The sequence below is a fragment of the Arvicola amphibius genome, chromosome 12, assembly GCF_903992535.2.
Source record: "Arvicola amphibius chromosome 12, mArvAmp1.2, whole genome shotgun sequence".
Lineage (NCBI taxonomy): Eukaryota > Metazoa > Chordata > Mammalia > Rodentia > Cricetidae > Arvicola > Arvicola amphibius.
The window spans coordinates 122,147,724-122,166,063 of record NC_052058.2 but is presented as its reverse complement, the minus strand read 5'-3'; the positions used below and the strand labels follow the sequence as shown (position 1 = coordinate 122,166,063).

At 52.6% G+C, this 18,340-nt stretch overlaps 3 protein-coding genes across 14 annotated transcripts; 1 reads left to right on the top strand and 2 right to left on the bottom strand.

The window, feature by feature from the left end:
• Positions 1–23: 23 nt before the first annotated feature.
• Positions 24–5,484, bottom strand: Izumo1 (izumo sperm-egg fusion 1). 5 transcript variants are annotated; one of them, XM_038313500.1, is made up of 10 exons: positions 5,267–5,484; positions 4,279–4,587; positions 3,653–3,727; positions 2,838–2,924; positions 2,285–2,305; positions 1,887–1,967; positions 1,681–1,781; positions 1,237–1,390; positions 728–932; positions 24–242 (listed from the first exon to the last, which is right to left on the bottom strand). In XM_038313500.1, the coding sequence occupies exons 2-10, from the start codon at positions 4,511–4,513 to the stop codon at positions 47–49; spliced, it is 1,155 nt and encodes a 384-aa protein (XP_038169428.1). In that variant the 5' UTR covers positions 4,514–4,587; positions 5,267–5,484; the 3' UTR covers positions 24–46. The 5 variants fall into 5 exon arrangements, with proteins under 5 accessions (XP_038169428.1, XP_038169431.1, XP_038169432.1 ...); XM_038313503.2 differs by having other exon boundaries at positions 728–879; XM_038313504.2 differs by lacking the exon at positions 728–932.
• A 765-nt stretch (positions 5,485–6,249) lies between these two features.
• Fut1 (fucosyltransferase 1 (H blood group)) lies at positions 6,250–10,370 on the bottom strand. Of its 8 annotated transcripts, none has more exons than XM_038314311.1 (4): positions 10,183–10,370; positions 9,694–9,788; positions 9,100–9,597; positions 6,250–8,413 (listed from the first exon to the last, which is right to left on the bottom strand). In XM_038314311.1, the coding sequence occupies exon 4, from the start codon at positions 8,409–8,411 to the stop codon at positions 7,272–7,274; it is 1,140 nt and encodes a 379-aa protein (XP_038170239.1). In that variant the 5' UTR covers positions 8,412–8,413; positions 9,100–9,597; positions 9,694–9,788; positions 10,183–10,370; the 3' UTR covers positions 6,250–7,271. The 8 variants fall into 8 exon arrangements, with proteins under 8 accessions (XP_038170239.1, XP_038170238.1, XP_038170237.1 ...); XM_038314310.1 differs by having other exon boundaries at positions 6,250–8,881; positions 10,183–10,368; XM_038314309.1 differs by having other exon boundaries at positions 6,250–9,229; positions 9,374–9,597; positions 10,183–10,368.
• A 637-nt stretch (positions 10,371–11,007) lies between these two features.
• On the top strand, positions 11,008–12,915 carry Fgf21 (fibroblast growth factor 21). The gene is made up of 3 exons (XM_038314059.1): positions 11,008–11,400; positions 11,480–11,583; positions 12,483–12,915. Exons 1-3 carry the CDS (start codon positions 11,166–11,168, stop codon positions 12,771–12,773), a joined length of 630 nt encoding a protein of 209 aa, XP_038169987.1. The 5' UTR covers positions 11,008–11,165; the 3' UTR covers positions 12,774–12,915.
• The last annotated feature ends 5,425 nt before the right edge of the window (positions 12,916–18,340 follow it).

Below are 18,340 nucleotides of genomic sequence, written 5' to 3'. Positions count from 1 at the left end.
CCAATCCCCAAGAGTAAGTCAGATACTGAGACAACAGGTCAAATCTTTATTGGCTTTCTGATTCCTCCTTTTCCTCTGTTTCCTCAACGATACTCTCAGCGAACTGTGATTCTACCGGTAGGGCCGACTCCAGCTGGAAAGAGGTCGGCTCCAACTCGGATGACTTGTATTCCGTCGGTAAGGACGTGATGTCCAAACTTGAGGTCTTCAATTTCGCTCTAGCTTTCCTAAAGTACAGTACCCTGGGACAGGACATGGGCGCATAGAACCACTTAGAACATGGGTTGAGTGGAGTCACGATTCCCTAGACCCCCACAAACCTAACCTAGCGCTTTCTTTATACAAGCCTGTCATCCTGAGTGAACCCCAAAGGAAGGTGCCCAGTAGCTTCCTGTCCTCGACCAGCTTTGATTGTAGAAGGTGCGGCCCTCCACCCAAGCCCTGCCCCCTCTGAATCGCTCTACTCCATAAGGCCCTGTACGTTCACTTAAGTCCCATCCATCCAAGCCCTTGTCCACACCTTGCTATTCAATCTCCTCTTCTTAGTCAAGACTACACACCTCTGTCTGAATCCTGCATCCCTTCAAGTCCCACTTGTACCAAGGCCCCCAACTCCTCTAAAGCTGTGCCCCCCTCCCAAAACCCCTCTTGTCCAAGCCTCCCCTCTTCCTACAAGTACGCTGCATTTAAAGCCCACCCTCTCCCAGTCTCCCAGTGGACAGCTCACGAGGCAATGATGCTGGCCACCAGAACTACGAAGCCAAGGATCAACAGTATTAAGAGGCCGTTTTTCAGATTTCTCTCTGGTTTCGGGTGATGGCTGATCGTAATTATGGGCTCCGGGTTCTCTGCAGTCACCTGGCCAGGGGCCTCCACCTCCTGGGTTATGATGTTTGTTGCCGGTTTTTCCTCAAATGTCCTTTGAGGCAATACTGACAGAGGAGAGCCAAAGGGCAGTCCTGGCAGCAGCTGGTAAAGGCAAGCCTGCCCCATAACCCTAGCCCTCTTTAGAGGCTGGGTGCACCCCAGTAAATCCAGTTAAGGCAAGGAAGAAAGCCACATCTCAATCACCAGAAAACACAACCTCCTAAGGGAAGCCTCACCCCTTAGGGCAGACCCTGGGTAGAAGCAAAGCCTCACATGCCCAAAGGAGGCCATGCCTATAAGAAATTAGGTCCTATTGGGGAGGTGACACCTCCCATCTTGAATGTCACTTTTCCAACACCCCACACTGACCTATGACACGAAAATGGATAATAGTGGCAGGACCCGCGTTGATGGTTCCCAGCTCACAGCGGTAGTAGCCGGCATCCTCTGGGCCCACCATCGACTTGGTCAGGTAGGGATCTTTCCCCTTGGACAGCAAGGTCTCAGAATTGTTCCCCCAAACCTAGACCCAAGTTCAAGGGGTCACAGAGGCCTGGGGAGCTGGTGGACTGGGGGAGTAGAGGGGTGAGAAGGGACCGGGGCCTTGGTGCAGGGGAGGCAGGAATCAGGACTACTAATTTCCCTAATCCTGACAGGGGGCATCATAGACCCCCGTACGTCTGTGGGATCTCTCTGGGATCAGTACAGGACACCTCAAACAGACCACGAGGGTCAGGTTCAGGGCAGGGGACTGGGGCTCACACAAATCTAACAGACTTAGGGTCAAGGATCACAGGAGCTGGATGTCCCCACCTTGTAAAAACTGTAATCCGTAAGTCCCTCAGAAGCATGATGCCAACTGAGCTGGCAGTCCAGAACCATGTCTTCCAAGCGATGCACCTCTATCCGGCGCTCTATGCCAAAAGAGGGGGCTGCAGCTACTGGGGGAGTACTGCTGCAGCTTCCCCTCTGCTGGTCCCCCATCCCTCTCACACCCTGGAGCTGGGTGATGAGCTCACCCCCACAGTCCATGGATTTCCGACAAGTGTGGACCTGCTTCTCGCACCTATTACACCAGACCAGAGTCTGCAACATCGTGCCTGAAGGGCGAAGGTTAAAGTTGTATTCTCCCACTAAGAGGTGGGGCTAAAAGGAGAATTTGGCAAGGTCAAGGGCTGGGGCAGCTGCAGGCAACAAGGGTCTAGGTTGTTAAGGCCACCTAACGCCGCCCCCATCGAGAAGCTCAGGAAAGAGAGCAACTAGAATTCCACCCACTACCTAAGAGATCCAAACTGGAGAGCAAATCCTGGAGCTCCAGGGGTAGCTCAAAGGGAGGAGAGTCACAATCCCCCATCCTGGGGGCGGGGAGGGAGGGGCTCATCGGGCAAGGGAAACTGAGGGCGCAGATTGGACTCACCGCATTGGTTGGGACAATAAACTGCCTCCGAAGGGGGAAGGGAGGGAGGGAAAGAGAAGAAGAAGCAGGTTTGTTGTACTTTTCAGGATGGAGTCTCACGTACCCCAGGGTGATCTCAAACGTCATTTTATCTTTTCCCTCCACTCATCAAATCCCGTGAGTACAGGCTCTTTCAATCTCAACACAGAGCCCAAGGCTGCCTCACATATGGCTATCCACCTGCCTCAGCCTCCCCAGTGCTGGGATTTCAGGCTTTGCTACCAATCTCCGGAGGATCATATTTCTTTCTAAATTAATGGGAGTGGATGCTGAGCAGAGGTCTGAGTTTTAGGAGCAGGTTTTCTTTGTAGTTTTGGAGCCTGTCCTGGAACTAGCTCCTATAGACCAGGCTGGCCTGGAACTCACAGAGATCCACCTGCCTCTGTCTCCTGAGTGCTGGGATTAAAGTTGTGTGCTACCACCGCCAGGCTGGGGGGACAGCTCTTGAGGGTATGGATGGAGGAGAGGGTTAAGGAAGCTGATGGCTGGGATCCTGGACTTTCATCTTCCTCACCTTCCTTTTGGAAACGTGTAGCAAGGGTGGCGAAGATGTCCTTTTGCAGACGGAGCATCCAAAATAATTCCTTTATAAAGAGCTCTCCTAGGAGGAAGCAGAGCCAGGAAAGGTGCTCCCCCAAACTCAGGTGTGAGGTGCAGTAACGCATTTCACAGGTACGGGTGCTACAAGTGGCCTGACTCACTTTGTAGACAAGGGTGACCTTGAACGCCTGATCTTCCATCTTCACCTTCAAGCTCGCACCAGCGTACCCAACTTCCCACCTCTCATTGATCTCTCCTCTCTGAGTCTCACCGCGTAGTCCTGGCTGGCCTGGAACTTGCTGTGTAGACCAGGCTGGCCTCAAACTCAGAGATCTGACTGGCTCTGCCTCCCCAGCGCTAGGATTAAAGGTGTGCGCCACCACCACCAGCACCACCTCTCTTTTTTTTTGCTTGACAGAATTTCACTATGTTGCCCAAGCTATTCTGGAACTCTGGGCTTAAACAATCCTCCTGCTTCAAGCTCCTGAGTATCTTTGAGTCCAGGGATGCCCACCTGTCTTGGCATTCCACACTCTACCCTTCAGGGAAGGGCTATAAGACAGAGCATCAAGCACAGGGCTGGGCCACTGGGTTAATCCTCACAGCCACTGAGAAGGGAAACAACTATGATCTCCACATTAGGGCTAAGAAAGCAGCTCAGTCCCAGGCTCAAGGCCACGTGGCTAAGAAATGGCAGAGCCAGAATGGCATTCAAGAAGAGGTTTAAGCTTTAAGCATCACCAGCCACGGTTTCTCAGAGGTTCTGCCCTCATCCTTTAGTACATTTACCTTTTACATCACTGTCCGTGATACGTTTCAGATCCTTCAGAAAACTCCAGGATGCCTGTTCCAGTGTGTCCTCATCTGTGTGTGGAGGGCAGATATAGAACCCCAGAGACCAGCTTTTCTGTCACATTGGCTTGTCACCACATAGAAACTACAATACCCATGAGGCCATTGGGCAAAGAGAGGTCTGGTTAAAGAGGTAACAGCTCTTTGCCTTCTGGGAGTTGTAGTTTTATCACACAAACTTGCCAGACCCAATATTTTGAGCTATGGAAAGGGACTCCATGATTCTGTATCCCAAGACTTTAACATTCTTCTCTCTCTCTCTCTCTCTCTCTCTCTCTCTCTCTCTCTCTCTCTCTCCTCTCGTCTCTCCTCTCTCTCCTTTTTTGAGACAGGGTCTCACTATGTAGCTCTGCCTGTCCTGGAACTCATGAAGTAGACCAGGCTGGCCTTGAACGCATAGAGATCCACCTGCCTCTGCCTCCAAAGTGCTGGGATAAAGGCGTGGACCATTATGCCTAGTGGTTTTCCATTCTTAAACTCAGGGGAGCACCTATGTCAGGACTTCTGGCCCAGCCCTTGCTCTCCCAGGACCCCGAGGTCTGCATCCTGGCCTGACCGCCTACCCACGGCTCCCACATAGGTAGCCTGATTCAAAGGCAGGTCCTTGAAGTCGTTCACTGCCTGCTCTAGCCTCTTCATTACGTTTTCGTGATGCTCAGGTGCCAGATGGCTAGGCAGGTAACTCTGCTCCAAAGTCTTTAGCGCAGCCACTACAAACGGGTCACACATGATGCAGGGCCTTGCCGGACACAGGCAGTCGGCCAGAGCCGCCAGCAAAAGTGTAAAACGCGGCCCCATGGAGGCCAGGGCACACAGCTCGCCAGCACCGCCAGAGGATCTTCTCACCCCAAAACGAGGGTGGGGGGGGGACGCTAAACAGAAGCCAAAACACAGTCTTAGAGGATTCCAACGCTCAATACGATGGTCTGTGGGAAATTCCCAAGTAAAACTGAGATATCATTAATCAAAAAGACCCAAAGTGTGTGTACTAGGACCCCCGCCCCAACCCAGGAGACCTCAGAATTTAGGATCCTCCTTGCATTCCTGCAAACTATTAAACCAGATCCCAAATTCAGGCCCATCCCCAAACTCACCACATTCAAACCTCAAACCCATGAACTCACTCCCCAACTCCCCCAAACGCATATAATTCATAATTCTAAACTTGAGACTGGATCAACATCCAGGCGCTCAAGCACTGAAAACCCTGTGACACCGCAAACTAGACATTCAATAGTCAAAACCAGACAGACCATCAGAAGCCGGGTTTTTGGCACTTGGAAGGCTGAGGCTGGTCAAGACCACCACAGCCTATTTGAGACTGTCTCCAAATTAATTAAATATATATTTGTCTAATAAATAACCAACTTGGAAACTACCAAACTAGGTCTTTAGAATAAAAAATATTTTAAATCCTTGAGCCTACAGGTCCTACAGAAACGTCAGCATTCCTCCAAAGCCATCCCCCAGTTTCTGGGGGAACTGCTGAATCTCGCTCAAGACTGAGACCCCTTACTTTCAGGACACACCCTTCTCAGACCCCCCCAGTACCTTAAACACCACTCTTTAACAGCGGTTTTCCAGCTTCTTGCCCTCAAGCGCTACAGCTTCGCCCAGATACTTTCTCACGACTAAGATTAAGGTTTTTCTTGAAAGACCGGGGAAAAGATTTTAAGGTTTCTCTACTGGCTCCGAGAGTTACCGGTAGCCACCCGTTCACAAAACACTCGGGCCACATCCCACGTGAGGGACCCTAATTCCCTTAGAAATGTTTCTTAGGACTCTTTAGCCCCGCCCAGAAGCCTAAGTCTTAAGTTTGATTGGGCTGCAACAAAGCAGGCCCCGCCCGTCCCTCCATGACGTCACAGGGTGGCAGCCCTTTCGTAGAACTTTCCCAGCACCTACGGAATGGAAGTCGCTAACCGGTTCTGGCCACTTTGCTGGTCTTCATGGCCCCTAAGTTTCCGGCAGGGCGCCCATTGGCTGACTAGAAATCTTGGCATCCAGAGAAGATGCGGGAAATGGCTAGTCTTCTAAACTGGGACTACAACTCCCAGAAGGCCCTGGAGAGGCTCTCTTTCCCTATGTCTAGTCCCACAGCGTGGGAAACGTAGTTCGAAAGTGATACTCTTCTCTTCTCGCCTCAAACACTGATAAGGAGAGGTCTGGATCCAAACATAGTGACCCACACGTGTAGTCGTAGCACTTGGAAGACTGAAGCAGAAAGTTTGCGACGAATTCCCGGCCAGCCTGGACTACCATAGTGCATTCTAGATAGACCAGCCTGGGCTACAGAGAGCGTCTCAAAATAAGTCAAAACACAAGAAAGGTCTGGTGGACAATATCGATGTTTCCAGAGAAAGGTATTGAGGGAAACTGGACCACAAATCTAGCAGCAAGGGTTGCCAGAGTTGAGTAGGTATAGTATCCATGAGTCATGAATGTCCCCGGCCGGCAGAAACACACACACACACACATTGGGTTGCACACTCATACATGCAGTGCAGCCAGTTACAAAAGATTCAGATACATGATTGCTGACGTAGCCCTTTAATTCCCAGCTCCCTCTTTCCAGCCTGTCCAGGCCGAGTTGGGAAAAGGTACCCAGAAAAATCCCTGCGAATACGCTTGGATTAAATGTTATCTGAGGAAACTTCACTGAAAAAAGTATCAAGGACACCCGACGTCTCAGGGAAACGTCCATGCTCCGAGCCCGCGCTCCTGCAGGGCCTTAAGCTGGTGCAGGGGTCTGGACCTTCTCAAAGGCAGATTTAGTGGCTCTGTGAACCCAAGGGCACACCGTTGTTTCCTGAGGACCTGGTCACTTCCAGAAAACAGACTCCTGGTCCCCTGTAGCATCAGAGAGGGAACCTTCTTGATCCTAAATTCAGGGCTAATCTATTTCTTTAAAAGTTTTCAACTCTTCTTTAAAAAGTCCCTGGGATTTTAGGAGACTCTGCTTCTGCAAGCCCCGCCCCTCAGGAGCACAGCCCCGCGGCGGTGGCCCCTTCTCCCCTCGCTCCCACATTTTAGCCCGTTTCCTCCCTCCACCCTAAATAAAAAAGTCTTGAAGGTTTTTCTGTGGCCCAGGAGCTGGACAGAACTCAGATCTGCTGAAGTCGTTCTCGTCTTTCTAAGCCAACGCTGGCTCCTGGCAGGGCCTTCCGCATCACTCCACGTCTGTAGCAGTGGCAGCGGGGAGATACGGAGTTCTCACCTTCAGTCAGTTCTTCACTACCTCGAGCGCTGGCAGGGCCCTCGGAAACAGCCACCATGCCCCCGAGAATGGCTCCAGGAACCCCGAAAGCCAGCTGTGCGCCAGGAGTTCCTTCACTCCCATAATCCAGAAGTTCTAAGAAGGTAAGCTGTGTGGGCCAGAAGAGGGCGGTGGCTCACAGGGCCAACTCGGACTCCCCAGCAATCAGACAGTGCTGTTCTGTTGGAATATTTCTAGAACATTCCCACATTTCCAGAGAGTCTCCCCAGCTCGTGGACTACCACATCCAAATTCCAAAGACACAGGCCTCTAGAGACATGATGGCTGACGCTAGGTGGTTCAGACCAATCTTAAAAGACCGTCTGACTTCCAAGAATCAATCTGAGCCTGCAGTGCGGACAGGTCTGCATTAATGCCCACCCACTCAGGCAGGAAGGCAGCCTTAGGCCTGAAGATCTTCAGAAACTCCGAGTCTGGCAGGGTGAAGTTCGCCAGGTAGACAGTGTCTCCACCAGCTAAGTAGGCCGCCCAGAAGCCGAAGGTCCCAATGGTCATGATGGTGTGGTTGCACTGTGTGAGCAGCGCAAAGTCTTTCCCTGGCGTGCTCTCCTGCCCATTGCCCGCGAAGACCACGTCCCCACGGGATGTGTCAATATTCTCCAGACACCATTTCATGCCATTGCTGGTGACCACAAAGATGGGGTCTTTGTGTCGGGCGCGGAACCAGTCCATGGCTTGCTGGAGGTAAGCTCGGTCCCCCACCACACCCTTCCAGCGATCGGGCATCACCTGCAGATAGTCTCCACGACGCACGTGTACACCCACAAAGGTGTGAGGGCGGATGCCCCGGGGGCCTAGGCGGAGCCCACTCAGCAGGTGCTGGGCACCTTCCCGAAGGTGGTCATGCAGGGTGAACTCCCTGCGGATCTGTTCCCGGAGATGGTGGAAAAAGGTCCAAGAGCAAGGGAAACCGGACAGCTTGAGAAAGGGGTCCTCCAGATGGGAGTACTCCTCTGACATCCAGTCATGGAGGACTAAATGCTGCCAAGGCGTCAGGCTGTCCACCTCAGGGTCCAGCACAGGCAGGGAGATGCGGAATACCGGGGCCAGGGTGGCATGCATCTCAGGCTGAATGAAAGCTCGGCGGCCATTGAGTTGGGCCAGGGCCAGCAATGTAGCGTACTGCCCCATCTGATTACCAAACCTGCCTCCTGGGGAGATGGTCCAAGTCCCAGAGAGTGAGGAGACTTGTCCAGGACAGGAAGGGGAGGCGGAGGCGTTGACTGTCTGCAATGGGCTGGGCAGGCATACCATGGCCACTGGGGACTTCAGCAGGTGGTAGTCCGGACACAGGAAAGAGAGAGTTAGCTTATTTCGAAAGAAGTTTCCTCCACACAGGTGGAAAAAGAAGGAACCGGCAGAGAGCACACAGACCAGCAAGAAGGCCAGGCAGAGCTGCCTGCGGCTGGGGGTCCACATGGCTGTAGGGGGAAAAGTGGCTTAGAAGGCACACAGTGTGAACCAGAGGCTGGGACTCCTCTGCCCCAGGGAGCTAAGCGAGCAGCTCCTGGGTCAGAAGAGAGCCTAAATCCAGGCTTGTAAGACTTCGAATCTCCAGGGATGGGGTCAGGAGACATGCAAATGAGTGGGTGCAAGACACTGAGGTTCAGGGCCTGTTGGGAACCTTACGCCTCAGCTACTTTCCCGGGTGCACCTATATGTAAGGGCACATCGACCTCCACAGGCAGTAAGTGTTGGAGACCAGGGGAGCCCAGGGGAGGAGGAGGCGTTTAGAAGCGCAAAGGCAAGCCCCTGCCTGGATGCCGTATAACTTTCCCTGTGAGACAGGAACAAACATCTGTGGATCCCACGTGAGGATCAGTTAACATACCAAACAAACGGTTCAACCCAAGTCTGCCCCGCTGGGTGAATCCAAGGCAGCTACGTAGCTGAAAAGCAAGCATTCCGGAGAAGCCTGTGAACCTTGGAACTTTCTATGAACGGGTTTAGTTTCCTGGGTCAAGAGCCTTGCTGTGGCAGAAGGGAAGGGATTCTTACCGGCAGAGGCTGGGTTTGGATCCCAGGTTTTGAGGAAGACCGGGATAGGGTTAGAGTGGCCTACATACCCTCGTCATCCCTGGGGTCTGGCATGCCCATGCCGACTAACCTGAGCTCCTTGCTGGTGGTACAAACGGATTCTTTTACTCTGAGCTTCCAGTCCCAAAATAAAGCCTTCATCGGCGGCGTTTGATGGTCAGCAGCCCCGGCTCTGTAGCCCTCCCCTCTAGGCTTCCTTCCTGCAACAGACTAAGGAGGCTGAGGGCTTGGAGACCCGGAGGGAGAGAGGGAGAGATAGGGAGAGAAAAAGAGGCACGGCTCCAAGACGCACAGCCTCCGCCCTTCGGGCCAGGTAGGTAGCAGGAGGCGGAGCCCCATCCTACCTGGTGCCTCACCCTGTCCTCCGCCCAGGTAGATGGGCGCCGCGCCCCTTGTCCCTTCCTCTCGGATCACTACCGCAACGATGGGCAGCCCAGTTGGTCCCCAGAAAGTGCCGCATTCTCTGCACGGATCCGGGGACTAGCTCCCGACTGCAAGGCAGAACCCGGGAGCTCCGGTCTCAAGCACGCACGTTTCCTTCTCCGGGCCCGGGACTTAGCGTCCTTACCTGGATGAAAATAGCCACGCCCCAGTGGAACAAGGTCTGGGCACCCGCTCCCTCCCCCATCCCCGCAAGCTGCTCCCTCCCAGGAGGATGGAGAACCTGTTTGCCCGCTGCCACAGCCCAGGCACGAGCCTCTGCCTGTAGCCGAGTACACATCGCACGGTCCTCGCCCCAAATCTCTCGTTGAAGCGATCCTAAAGTCGAGGGTCCAGCTGTTACTTTCTAGACTGGCAAATAGAGCAGATAACTTTTTCTGACCAGGAAGAGTTGTCTAGCGTTCTTTCTGGGAAGGCAGCTGGTGTGCCTGAGGACAAGGGCTTAGCTCTCCTGGTGACCTGACCCTTTTAATGTAGAACCCTTACCTGAGCGTTGACACCTTACAAAGACTCAAGAATTCCACTTGGCTGGCCAAAGATTAGATCATTTCTCCAGGCTACCAAGGCCCAGGCCCGCCTCAGACCTAAAGGTCCATTTTGCCCAGCCTCCTCCCTTAGACACTCCCTCAGTCCCAAGGGACCTTGCTCAGACTTCAAACCCAGGAATTTGCCACAGCATGCCTTTGACTGCAAGAAATCATCCAACTCTTACCCCCCTCACAGAGCCTGGCTTGGTGGGAAAGAGACTACTCCTGCCCATCCCCCAGGGCATCTGGGGAGCACCAGTGCAGGACAGTCTCTGGTGAAAGAAGCCCGATGATTGCATCAGGGAGGACGGCAGATGAGCGCAGCATCTGAATCCTGACAGGGGTTGGTGAGGGTGACTGGCCTGTGGCCAGCTGGGAGACTTCCACCTGCGGCCTCTTTCACACAGCGGATGCAGCTCTCCCAGTGATTAAAGAGTCTCAGACCCCAGCACCCCCTGAACCTTGAAGTTGAAATAGGGTGAACTATATGGAAAGTCTGAGGCCCAGGGCTCCTTCTTAAAACCCTGACCCAGAGCCCAGCCTCCTCCCTCAGACCCCAGCCTCCTCCCTCAGACCCCAACTTCCTTCCTCAGACCCAGGAGTGCAGACCCCAATCCCCTCCCTCAGACCCCAGCCTTCTCCCTCAGACCCAGGAGTGCAGACCCCAACCCTCCTCCCTCAGACCCAGGAGTGCAGACCCCTGCCCTCCTCCCTCAGACCCCAGCCTCCTCCCTCAGACCCAGGAGTGCAGACCCCAGCCCTCCTCCCTCAGACCCCAGCCTCCTCCCTCAGACCCGGGAGTGCAGACCCCAGCCCTCCTCCCTCAGACCCCTGTTGGAAAGACCCCCCCCATTGCATCATCCGTCCAGGCAACCCTGGCCACGGTGGAATTCAGGTTTCTGCCAAGTGTGTCAAATATCACGCGTCAGGAGTGAGGAGGGCACGTGGGCGGGCCTGTCTGGGTATAAATTCTGGTACTTCTGTGTTCAGCAGACAGCCTTAGTGTCTTGTCAGCTGGAGAGTCAACGGGAGACAAAGGCATTCGCTCTGTCTGAGCCCCAGTCTGAACTGGAATCTGCTTTGCTGGGGCACCCAGTTCAGAAGCCAATTCCAGACAACCGTTCCTCCGCCGCCTGCTTGCCAGGGGCTCCCTAGAGGAGTGCTATTGATGGGCTGGATGAAGCCTAGAGCTGGGGTCCTGGGACCATGGGTCCCTCTGCTGGCTGCCTTCCTGCTGGGGGTCTGCCAGGCACACCCCATCCCTGACTCCAGCCCCCTCCTCCAGTTTGGGGGTCAAGTCCGGCAGAGGCACCTCTACACAGAGGACGACCAGGGCACTGAAGCCCACCTGGAGGTCAGGGAGGATGGCACAGTGGTAGGCGCCACACTCCGCAGCCCAGAAAGTGAGTGTGGGGAGCAGACCAGGGTCTTGGGGTCTCTCAGGTCTAGACAGAGCCTGAGTGCCTTTGTTTTGCTCCACAGGTCTCCTGGAGCTCAAAGCCTTGAAGCCAGGGGTCATTCAAATACGGGGTGTCAAGGCCTCTAGGTTTCTTTGCCAACAGCCAGATGGAACCCTGTATGGATCGGTGAGTCCCTTTCTGTGGTCCTCTCTTAGGCCCCATGCTTAAAGCCAGTGCATGGTCAGTGTGCTCTACCTTGGCCCCGCCTGTTGTCTGTGTTGGCAAGAGGAGAAAACTGAGGCCCAGGCAGGTCACCACTGGCTTCCAGTCCTGGCCTTGGAGAGGCCAGGTGTCAGGACTGTAACCCTGGACGCTCCCACAGGCTCTGCTACTGCTGACAGTGGGACATTCTGGTACCTATGACCAATAAGTGACATGATTGGAGGTGGTGGGCAGACTGCCAGCTAGACACAGAAAAGTTGAGAGAGGATGCTTGGCTTGAACCTGCTAACCTGTGGATAGCGAGGGCTGGGTCTGGGGCCCCAGTGTGAGAGGAGTTGGTTCATGTCTGGACGCTGAGTCTGAGAGAGGAGTCTGGGGCTAGACCCTGAGTCTGAAGGAGGAGTCTGGGGCTGGACCCTGAGTCTGAAGGAGGAGTCTGGGGCTAGACCCTGAGTCTGAAGGAGGAGTCTGAGGCTAGACTCTGAGTCTGAGAGAGGAGTCTAGGGCTGGACCCTGAGTCTGAAGGAGGAGTCTGGGGCTGGACCCTGAGTCTGAAGGAGGAGTCTGGAACTGGACCCTGAGTCTGAAGGAGGAGTCTGGGGCTGGACCCTGAGTCTGAAGGAGGAGTCTGGGGCTGGACCCTGAGTCTGAAGGAGGAGTCTGGGGCTGGACCCTGAGTCTGTAGGAGGAGTCTGAGGCTAGACCCTGAGTCTGAGAGAGGAGTCTGGGGCTAGACCCTGAGTCTGAGAGAGGAGTCTGGGGCTAGACCTTGAGTCTGAAGGAGTCTAGGGCTGGACCTTCCGGTCAGGGCTTGGCAAATGGAAATGTACAGTGGGTCTCTGACTTTTTCCTTCGTCCCTCAGCTTCACTTCGATGCTGAGGCCTGCAGCTTCAGGGAGCTGCTTCTTGAGGATGGATACAATGTCTACCAGTCTGAAGCCCATGGCCTGCCCCTGCGCCTGCCTAAGAGGGACTCTCTAAGCCAGGGCCTAGCAGCCTGGGGACCTGTGCGTTTCCTGCCTGTGCCAGGCCAGCTCCACCAACCGCAGGAGCCACCAGGGTTCCTGGCCCCAGAGCCCCCCGATGTGGGCTCTTCTGACCCCCTGAGCATGATGGGGCCTTTGCAGGGCCGAAGCCCCAGCTATGCTTCTTGAGACTTCCTGATTATGGGGATGGACCTGTTTGGGGTTCTTCTATTTATTAGGGGTATTTATCTTATTTATTTATTTTAATTTTTTTCTTACTTGGGATAATAAAGAGTTTGAGAGAAAACTATGTGTTTGGGAAGAACCGAAACGTGTTTCCTGTGTTTCTTTGACTGTGAGACCTTTAAGGTGCCATCCCACACTGGGCACCAGCTCTGATAAAACATTCTTGGCACCACAGCCTGTGGAAGCAGCTCAGAACTGTTCATCAAAACTGCCTAAGCACGGAGACTTTTGTTTTTGTTTTGTAGGCCACTGCCACCATGTAATCTCATGTGAGAGGTAGCTTTTGATAATGCTCTAAGTTTTACACTATTTTCACTTGTGTGTGGGGGGCGTGTGCCACTGCCTGTGTGTTGTAGGGTAAAGGACAACTTTCATGGTCAATTCCCACCAGCCGCCAGGCGGTGGTGGCGCACGCCTTTAATCCCAGCATTCGACAGGCAGAAGCAGGCAGATCCGTGTGAGTTCGAGGTTAGCCTGGTCCCCTGAGCGAGTTCTAGGACAGCCAGAGCAGTTACACAGAGAACAAAAACAAACAAAAAAGAGTCAATTGTCTTCTTGCACCAGTGGTTCCGGTAGTTTAGCTCGGCATCAAGCTCAGCACCAAGAGCCTTTGCCGTGAGCTCTACCGCGGAACCAATCATCAGCCATCCCAAAGTGCTATTCTAAAACCTCCTCGGGTTCTTAGGGGCTATGATGCCTTTTTTGTTTTGTTTTGAGTCACAGTCTTACTATGTAGCCCTGGCCACCCTGTAACTCACAATGTAAATCACGGGGCTGACTTCAAAATCACACTGATCTACTTGCCTCTGCTTCCATAGTGCCGGGATTAATAGCATGCACAACCACATCCAACTCCTGTTTCTAGGTAAAGCCACATCCACACTATCTGAGGTTAGGAAATTAATGCATTTTTTTGAAGGGATATGGCCCTTGTTTTTGTTTCTAGTACTGAAGATGGAAACATGAGACTTGTTCCTGCTAGGCAAGTAATCAACCACAGTATTACTCCCTCAGCCCCTCTCTGGGGACTCTAGGCAGGGGCTCCACCACTGAGCCACACCCAGCCCCTCACTGGGGGTTCTAGGCAGGGGCTCCACCACTGAGCCACACCCAGCCCCTCACTGGGAGTTCTAGGCAGGGGCTCCACCACTGAGTCACACCCAGCCCCTCACTGGGGGGTTCTAGGCAGGGCTCCACCACTGAGCCACACCCAGCCCCTCACTGGGGGATTCTAGGCAGGGCTCTACCACTGAGCCATACCCAGCCCCTCACTGGGGGTTCTAGGCAGGGGCTCTACCACTGAGCCACACCCAGCCCCTCACTGGGGGGTTCTAGGCAGGGCTCCACCACTGAGCCACACCCAGCCCCTCACTGGGGGATTCTAGGCAGGGGCTCCACCACTCAGCCCCTCACTGGGGGGTTCTAGGCAGGGGCTCCACCACTGAGCCACACCCAGCCCCTCACTGGGGGTTCTAGGCAGGGGCTCCACCACTGAGCCACACCCCAGCCCCTCACTGGGGGATTCTAGGCAGGGGCTCCACCACTCAGCCCCTCACTGGGGGGTTCTAGGCAGGGGCTCCACCACTGAGCCACACCCAGCCCCTCACTGGGGGTTCTAGGCAGGGGATCCACTATTCTGTCCCAGTCAGCTTTCCATTTTGTTTTGTTTTGTTTTTTGTTCTGAGACAGAACCTACTAAACTGCTCATCTGGCCTTGAGTGTCAGATCCTCCTGCCTCAGGCTCTTGAGTAAGTGAGATAACAGACTTGGGCCCTGAGTCTTAGCTCTATAGCAGTATCAACTGAGCTCACACAACATCATAAAACAGTAGTGATCAGCCAGCCATGTGGCACATAATGGCTGGTGAGCCCAGGAGCAAAATCACACCTCACCCTCACCCAGTCTGCCCGTTCTTTAGCTCTTAGGACCACTAAACTCTGTCCTGGCAAATGTTCTTGAAGTTGTGATTAAATACACTTCACAAACACGAGCATGGTGACACCCACCTTTAATCCCTGCACTCGGGAGCAGAGGCAGGTGGATCTCTGTGAGTTTGAGGCCAGCCTGGTCTACAGAGTGAGAGACAGCCAGGGTTACACAGAGAAATTTGAAGGAAGGAAAGAAGGAAGGGAGGGAAGGAGGGAGGGAGGGAGGGAGAGAGAGAGAAAGAAAGAGGGAAAGAGTAGGAGAAAGAGAGAGAAATGAAGGAAGACAGAAGAAAGAGAAAAAAGAAAGACCAAAACAGCAAAAACAAAAACAAAACAACACCACACACTTCACGTGAAACCCTGTGGTGCCCATATGTGCACAGGTGAGTCCGCGGGGAGTAGTCACAGGGTGAAAACACTCAGGAAGTGAGTAGATTCATTTGTTGTGTAATCTGATTCTGTTTGTTTTTAGATAGGTTCCCAGTGTGTGGTTCAGACTGCCAGGAACTCACAATCCTCCTGTCTCAGCATCCCTAGAGCTGAGGCTACAGCCGTGAGCCTCCAAACACAGCCTGCATTCCATCTTCAGAACTTCTTCGCCCTTTTTTTTTTTTTTTTTTTTTTTTTTTGCTTTTGTTGATACAGACACAGGCTGATCAACTAGAGGAAGCTGGCCTTGAACTCACAGCAATCCTCCTGCCCCAGCCTCTAGCACTTTAGAGCGCTAAGAATTTTGCCCCGTTTGTCACGCAGGCTCATCAGACCCTTCTTGTAAATGCTGGGCCAGTTTGCCCAGTGCTATTTGTTAGGAAGATAGTGCTGAAACTTTTTCACGTTGACCAGCACGTTGTGTGTAGACAGGAGAAGCCACAACTATTTGGGCTTTTGTTAATGATCAACTCATTTTTAAAGAATTAACTTTCCTGTAAACAATCCACCGCCGCGCTTCCACAACTAAAACTAGGAAGCCAAGAATTTCACAATTTTTATTTTCTTCAAATATTTGAACATTGTAAGTATAAGCAAGGGACTTCTGGGCTGGAGATGCGGTTCATCCAGCCTGCCCTGCGTACCCTCACTTCTTGAACTAGGAGTGGTGGCTTCTGGGAGGTGAAGGCGAAGCAGGAGGACCAGGAGTTCAAGGCCATCCTCAGCTGTGTAAACTCAGGGCCGCCTCGGGAAGGGAGGGGTGTGTTGTTCCACAGTTTCACAGTGAGCACGGAAAGGTCAGAGGACAACTTCCGGGGTCAGCTCTCTCCTACCCTGCGTCCTGATGATCAAATTCAGCTTGTCAGGCTTGGTAGCAAGCTCTTTTTTTCCAATGAGCCCTATCGTTAGCCCTGTGTGTCTTATAAACTTCTTTGAAAGAATTGTTTTTATTTATGTGTGTGTGGTTATGTGCACATTGTACAGGTGCCTCGGAGGCCAGAGAAGGGTGTCAGATCCCCTGATGACGGAGTGACTGCTGTTCGTGAGCCACATTTGTGCTGGCAACTAGGTTCACACTCTGCAAGAGCAGCAAGCGCTGTTCACCAATCGGTCCCTCTGGTGTCACCGTTTTTATTTGTTTTTGCTAGAGTTGAACTTGCTAAATAGCTGAGGATGGCCTTAAATTCTGAGCCTTGCAAACTCTGGGATTAATACAGTGTGTGCCACACCTTCCTGCAGAAAGAATTTAGGGTGTCGAGCACCATAGATGTAGCAACTGAGCTGCATCTTCAGGCCAAAGGAAGCTGTGCTGAGTCCTTGGCCCTCCCACTGCGTAGGACAGGATTTATCCCTCGAGCTAAGCCATCCTCACCACACTTGGAGTCTGTGACACTTCCATCTTAGATTCCTGATCCCTCAAAACTGGGAAGTCTGTGTGGCCCGGTGACAGGGCCCCTGCTGGTCTGGGAGACACCGGATAATTAGGAGGTCCACACAGATTTGCCTTTCAGATATGCTCAGGTTATTCACACAAGCATTCCTTCCAATAAAATGTTTCGCTCATAGAGGAACTGCCTCGTGGCTGGTTTCTTCAGGGATCAGTGTAAGTTGCCTGGAGTCTGAGGCAAAAGGATCAGGAGCCAGAGTTCAGCCTGGCCAACGTACGAAGATCAAGCCAGCAAGGAAAGAAGGAACCAGCTAGGGCAAGCCATGCGCCATCTTGGTAAGCCAGAAGAAATCCTTTCTTTCTTGGGTTATTTTTGGTAAAGGTGCTTTATCACAGAAACAGAAAACGAATACAGATGTGTATGCATATATATTAATATAGCATACATGTGCTGTAACAGGCTTGCTTTGGGGCCACCAACCAGCTCCCAAATCATGACACTGAGACTTTATTTTTAGTTATGAATGTTCAGCCTTATCTTATGCATGTCCTACTATCTCTTATAATTTAAATTAACCTTTTTCCTTGAGTCTTTTTATCTTTCTTTCATTGTGTTTTCTTGTTTGTTTGGTTGGCTGGTTTTTGTTTTGTTTTGTTTTTTGAGACAGGGTTTCTCTGTAGCTTTGAGCCTATCCTGGAATTCACTCTGTAGACCAGGCTGGCCTCAAACTCACAGAGATTCGCCAGCCTCTGCCTCCTGAGTGCTGGGATTAAAGTTGTGCACCACCACCACTGTAGGGCCATATATTATACAGGCCCATATGTCTACACTGTATGGCGGCCACACTCTCAGGCCGTAGTTTGCACCTGCCACATAGGAGGTGGTCACCTAGCCTTCCACACTATTGCCATCCCTAACAAAGGGTCAGGATATGCTAATACTGTTCTGCTCCTTCTTTGTAATTCTGGTGATCACCTGGGAAGAGATGTTAATCCAGGCTTAATGACAGGGCAGCCATAGTTGCCCACTTGACTTCAGTCCCACTACCCTGGAAGCAGAATTAAAGAAGGGGCCAGGCAGTGTCTGTCTGTCTGGTGGCTGCCTGGTTGACTGTCTGTCCGTCTGGTGGCTGCCTGGTTGACTATCCCTGTATCTCCTCTTTCTTCCTCATACTACCAAGCCTAGATTCCCCTCCAATTTATTCTCTCCTCCTGACAGCCCCGCCTATCCTCCTACTGCCCTGCTACTGACTGTTCAGCTTTTTATTAGACCAATCAGGTGCCTTAGGCAGGCAACACATCTTTACATTGTTAAACAAATGCAGCATAAACCAATGCGCCAGACCTCCACATGTGTAGATTCCTTTCCCTAGGGCCTTGACATGTCCATGTAACATCCAGACACACAGCCTCTGGAGCCCCTCAGTCTGGTGTGAAGTGACCCAGGTCTGTAGACAGAAATCCAAATAAAGCCACAGATTTCACATGCTTTGTGTTGTAGAGTTTCAAGGTATCTGGTGCTCAAGTCTCTTTTTTTTCTTTTTGATTTTTTGTGACAAGGTTTCTCTGTGTAGCCCTGGTTGCCTTGGAATTCACTATGTAGATCAGGCTGGCCTTGAACTCACAGAGATTGCCTGCCTCTGCCTCCTGAGTACTGGGATTAAAGGTATGCACCACCATCCCAGTTCAAATTTCTATTATTTACAGAGGGGAAGAGTAACTTGGCAGCTGCCACCAAACCTTGTGACAAAATCAAATTTGGCCGA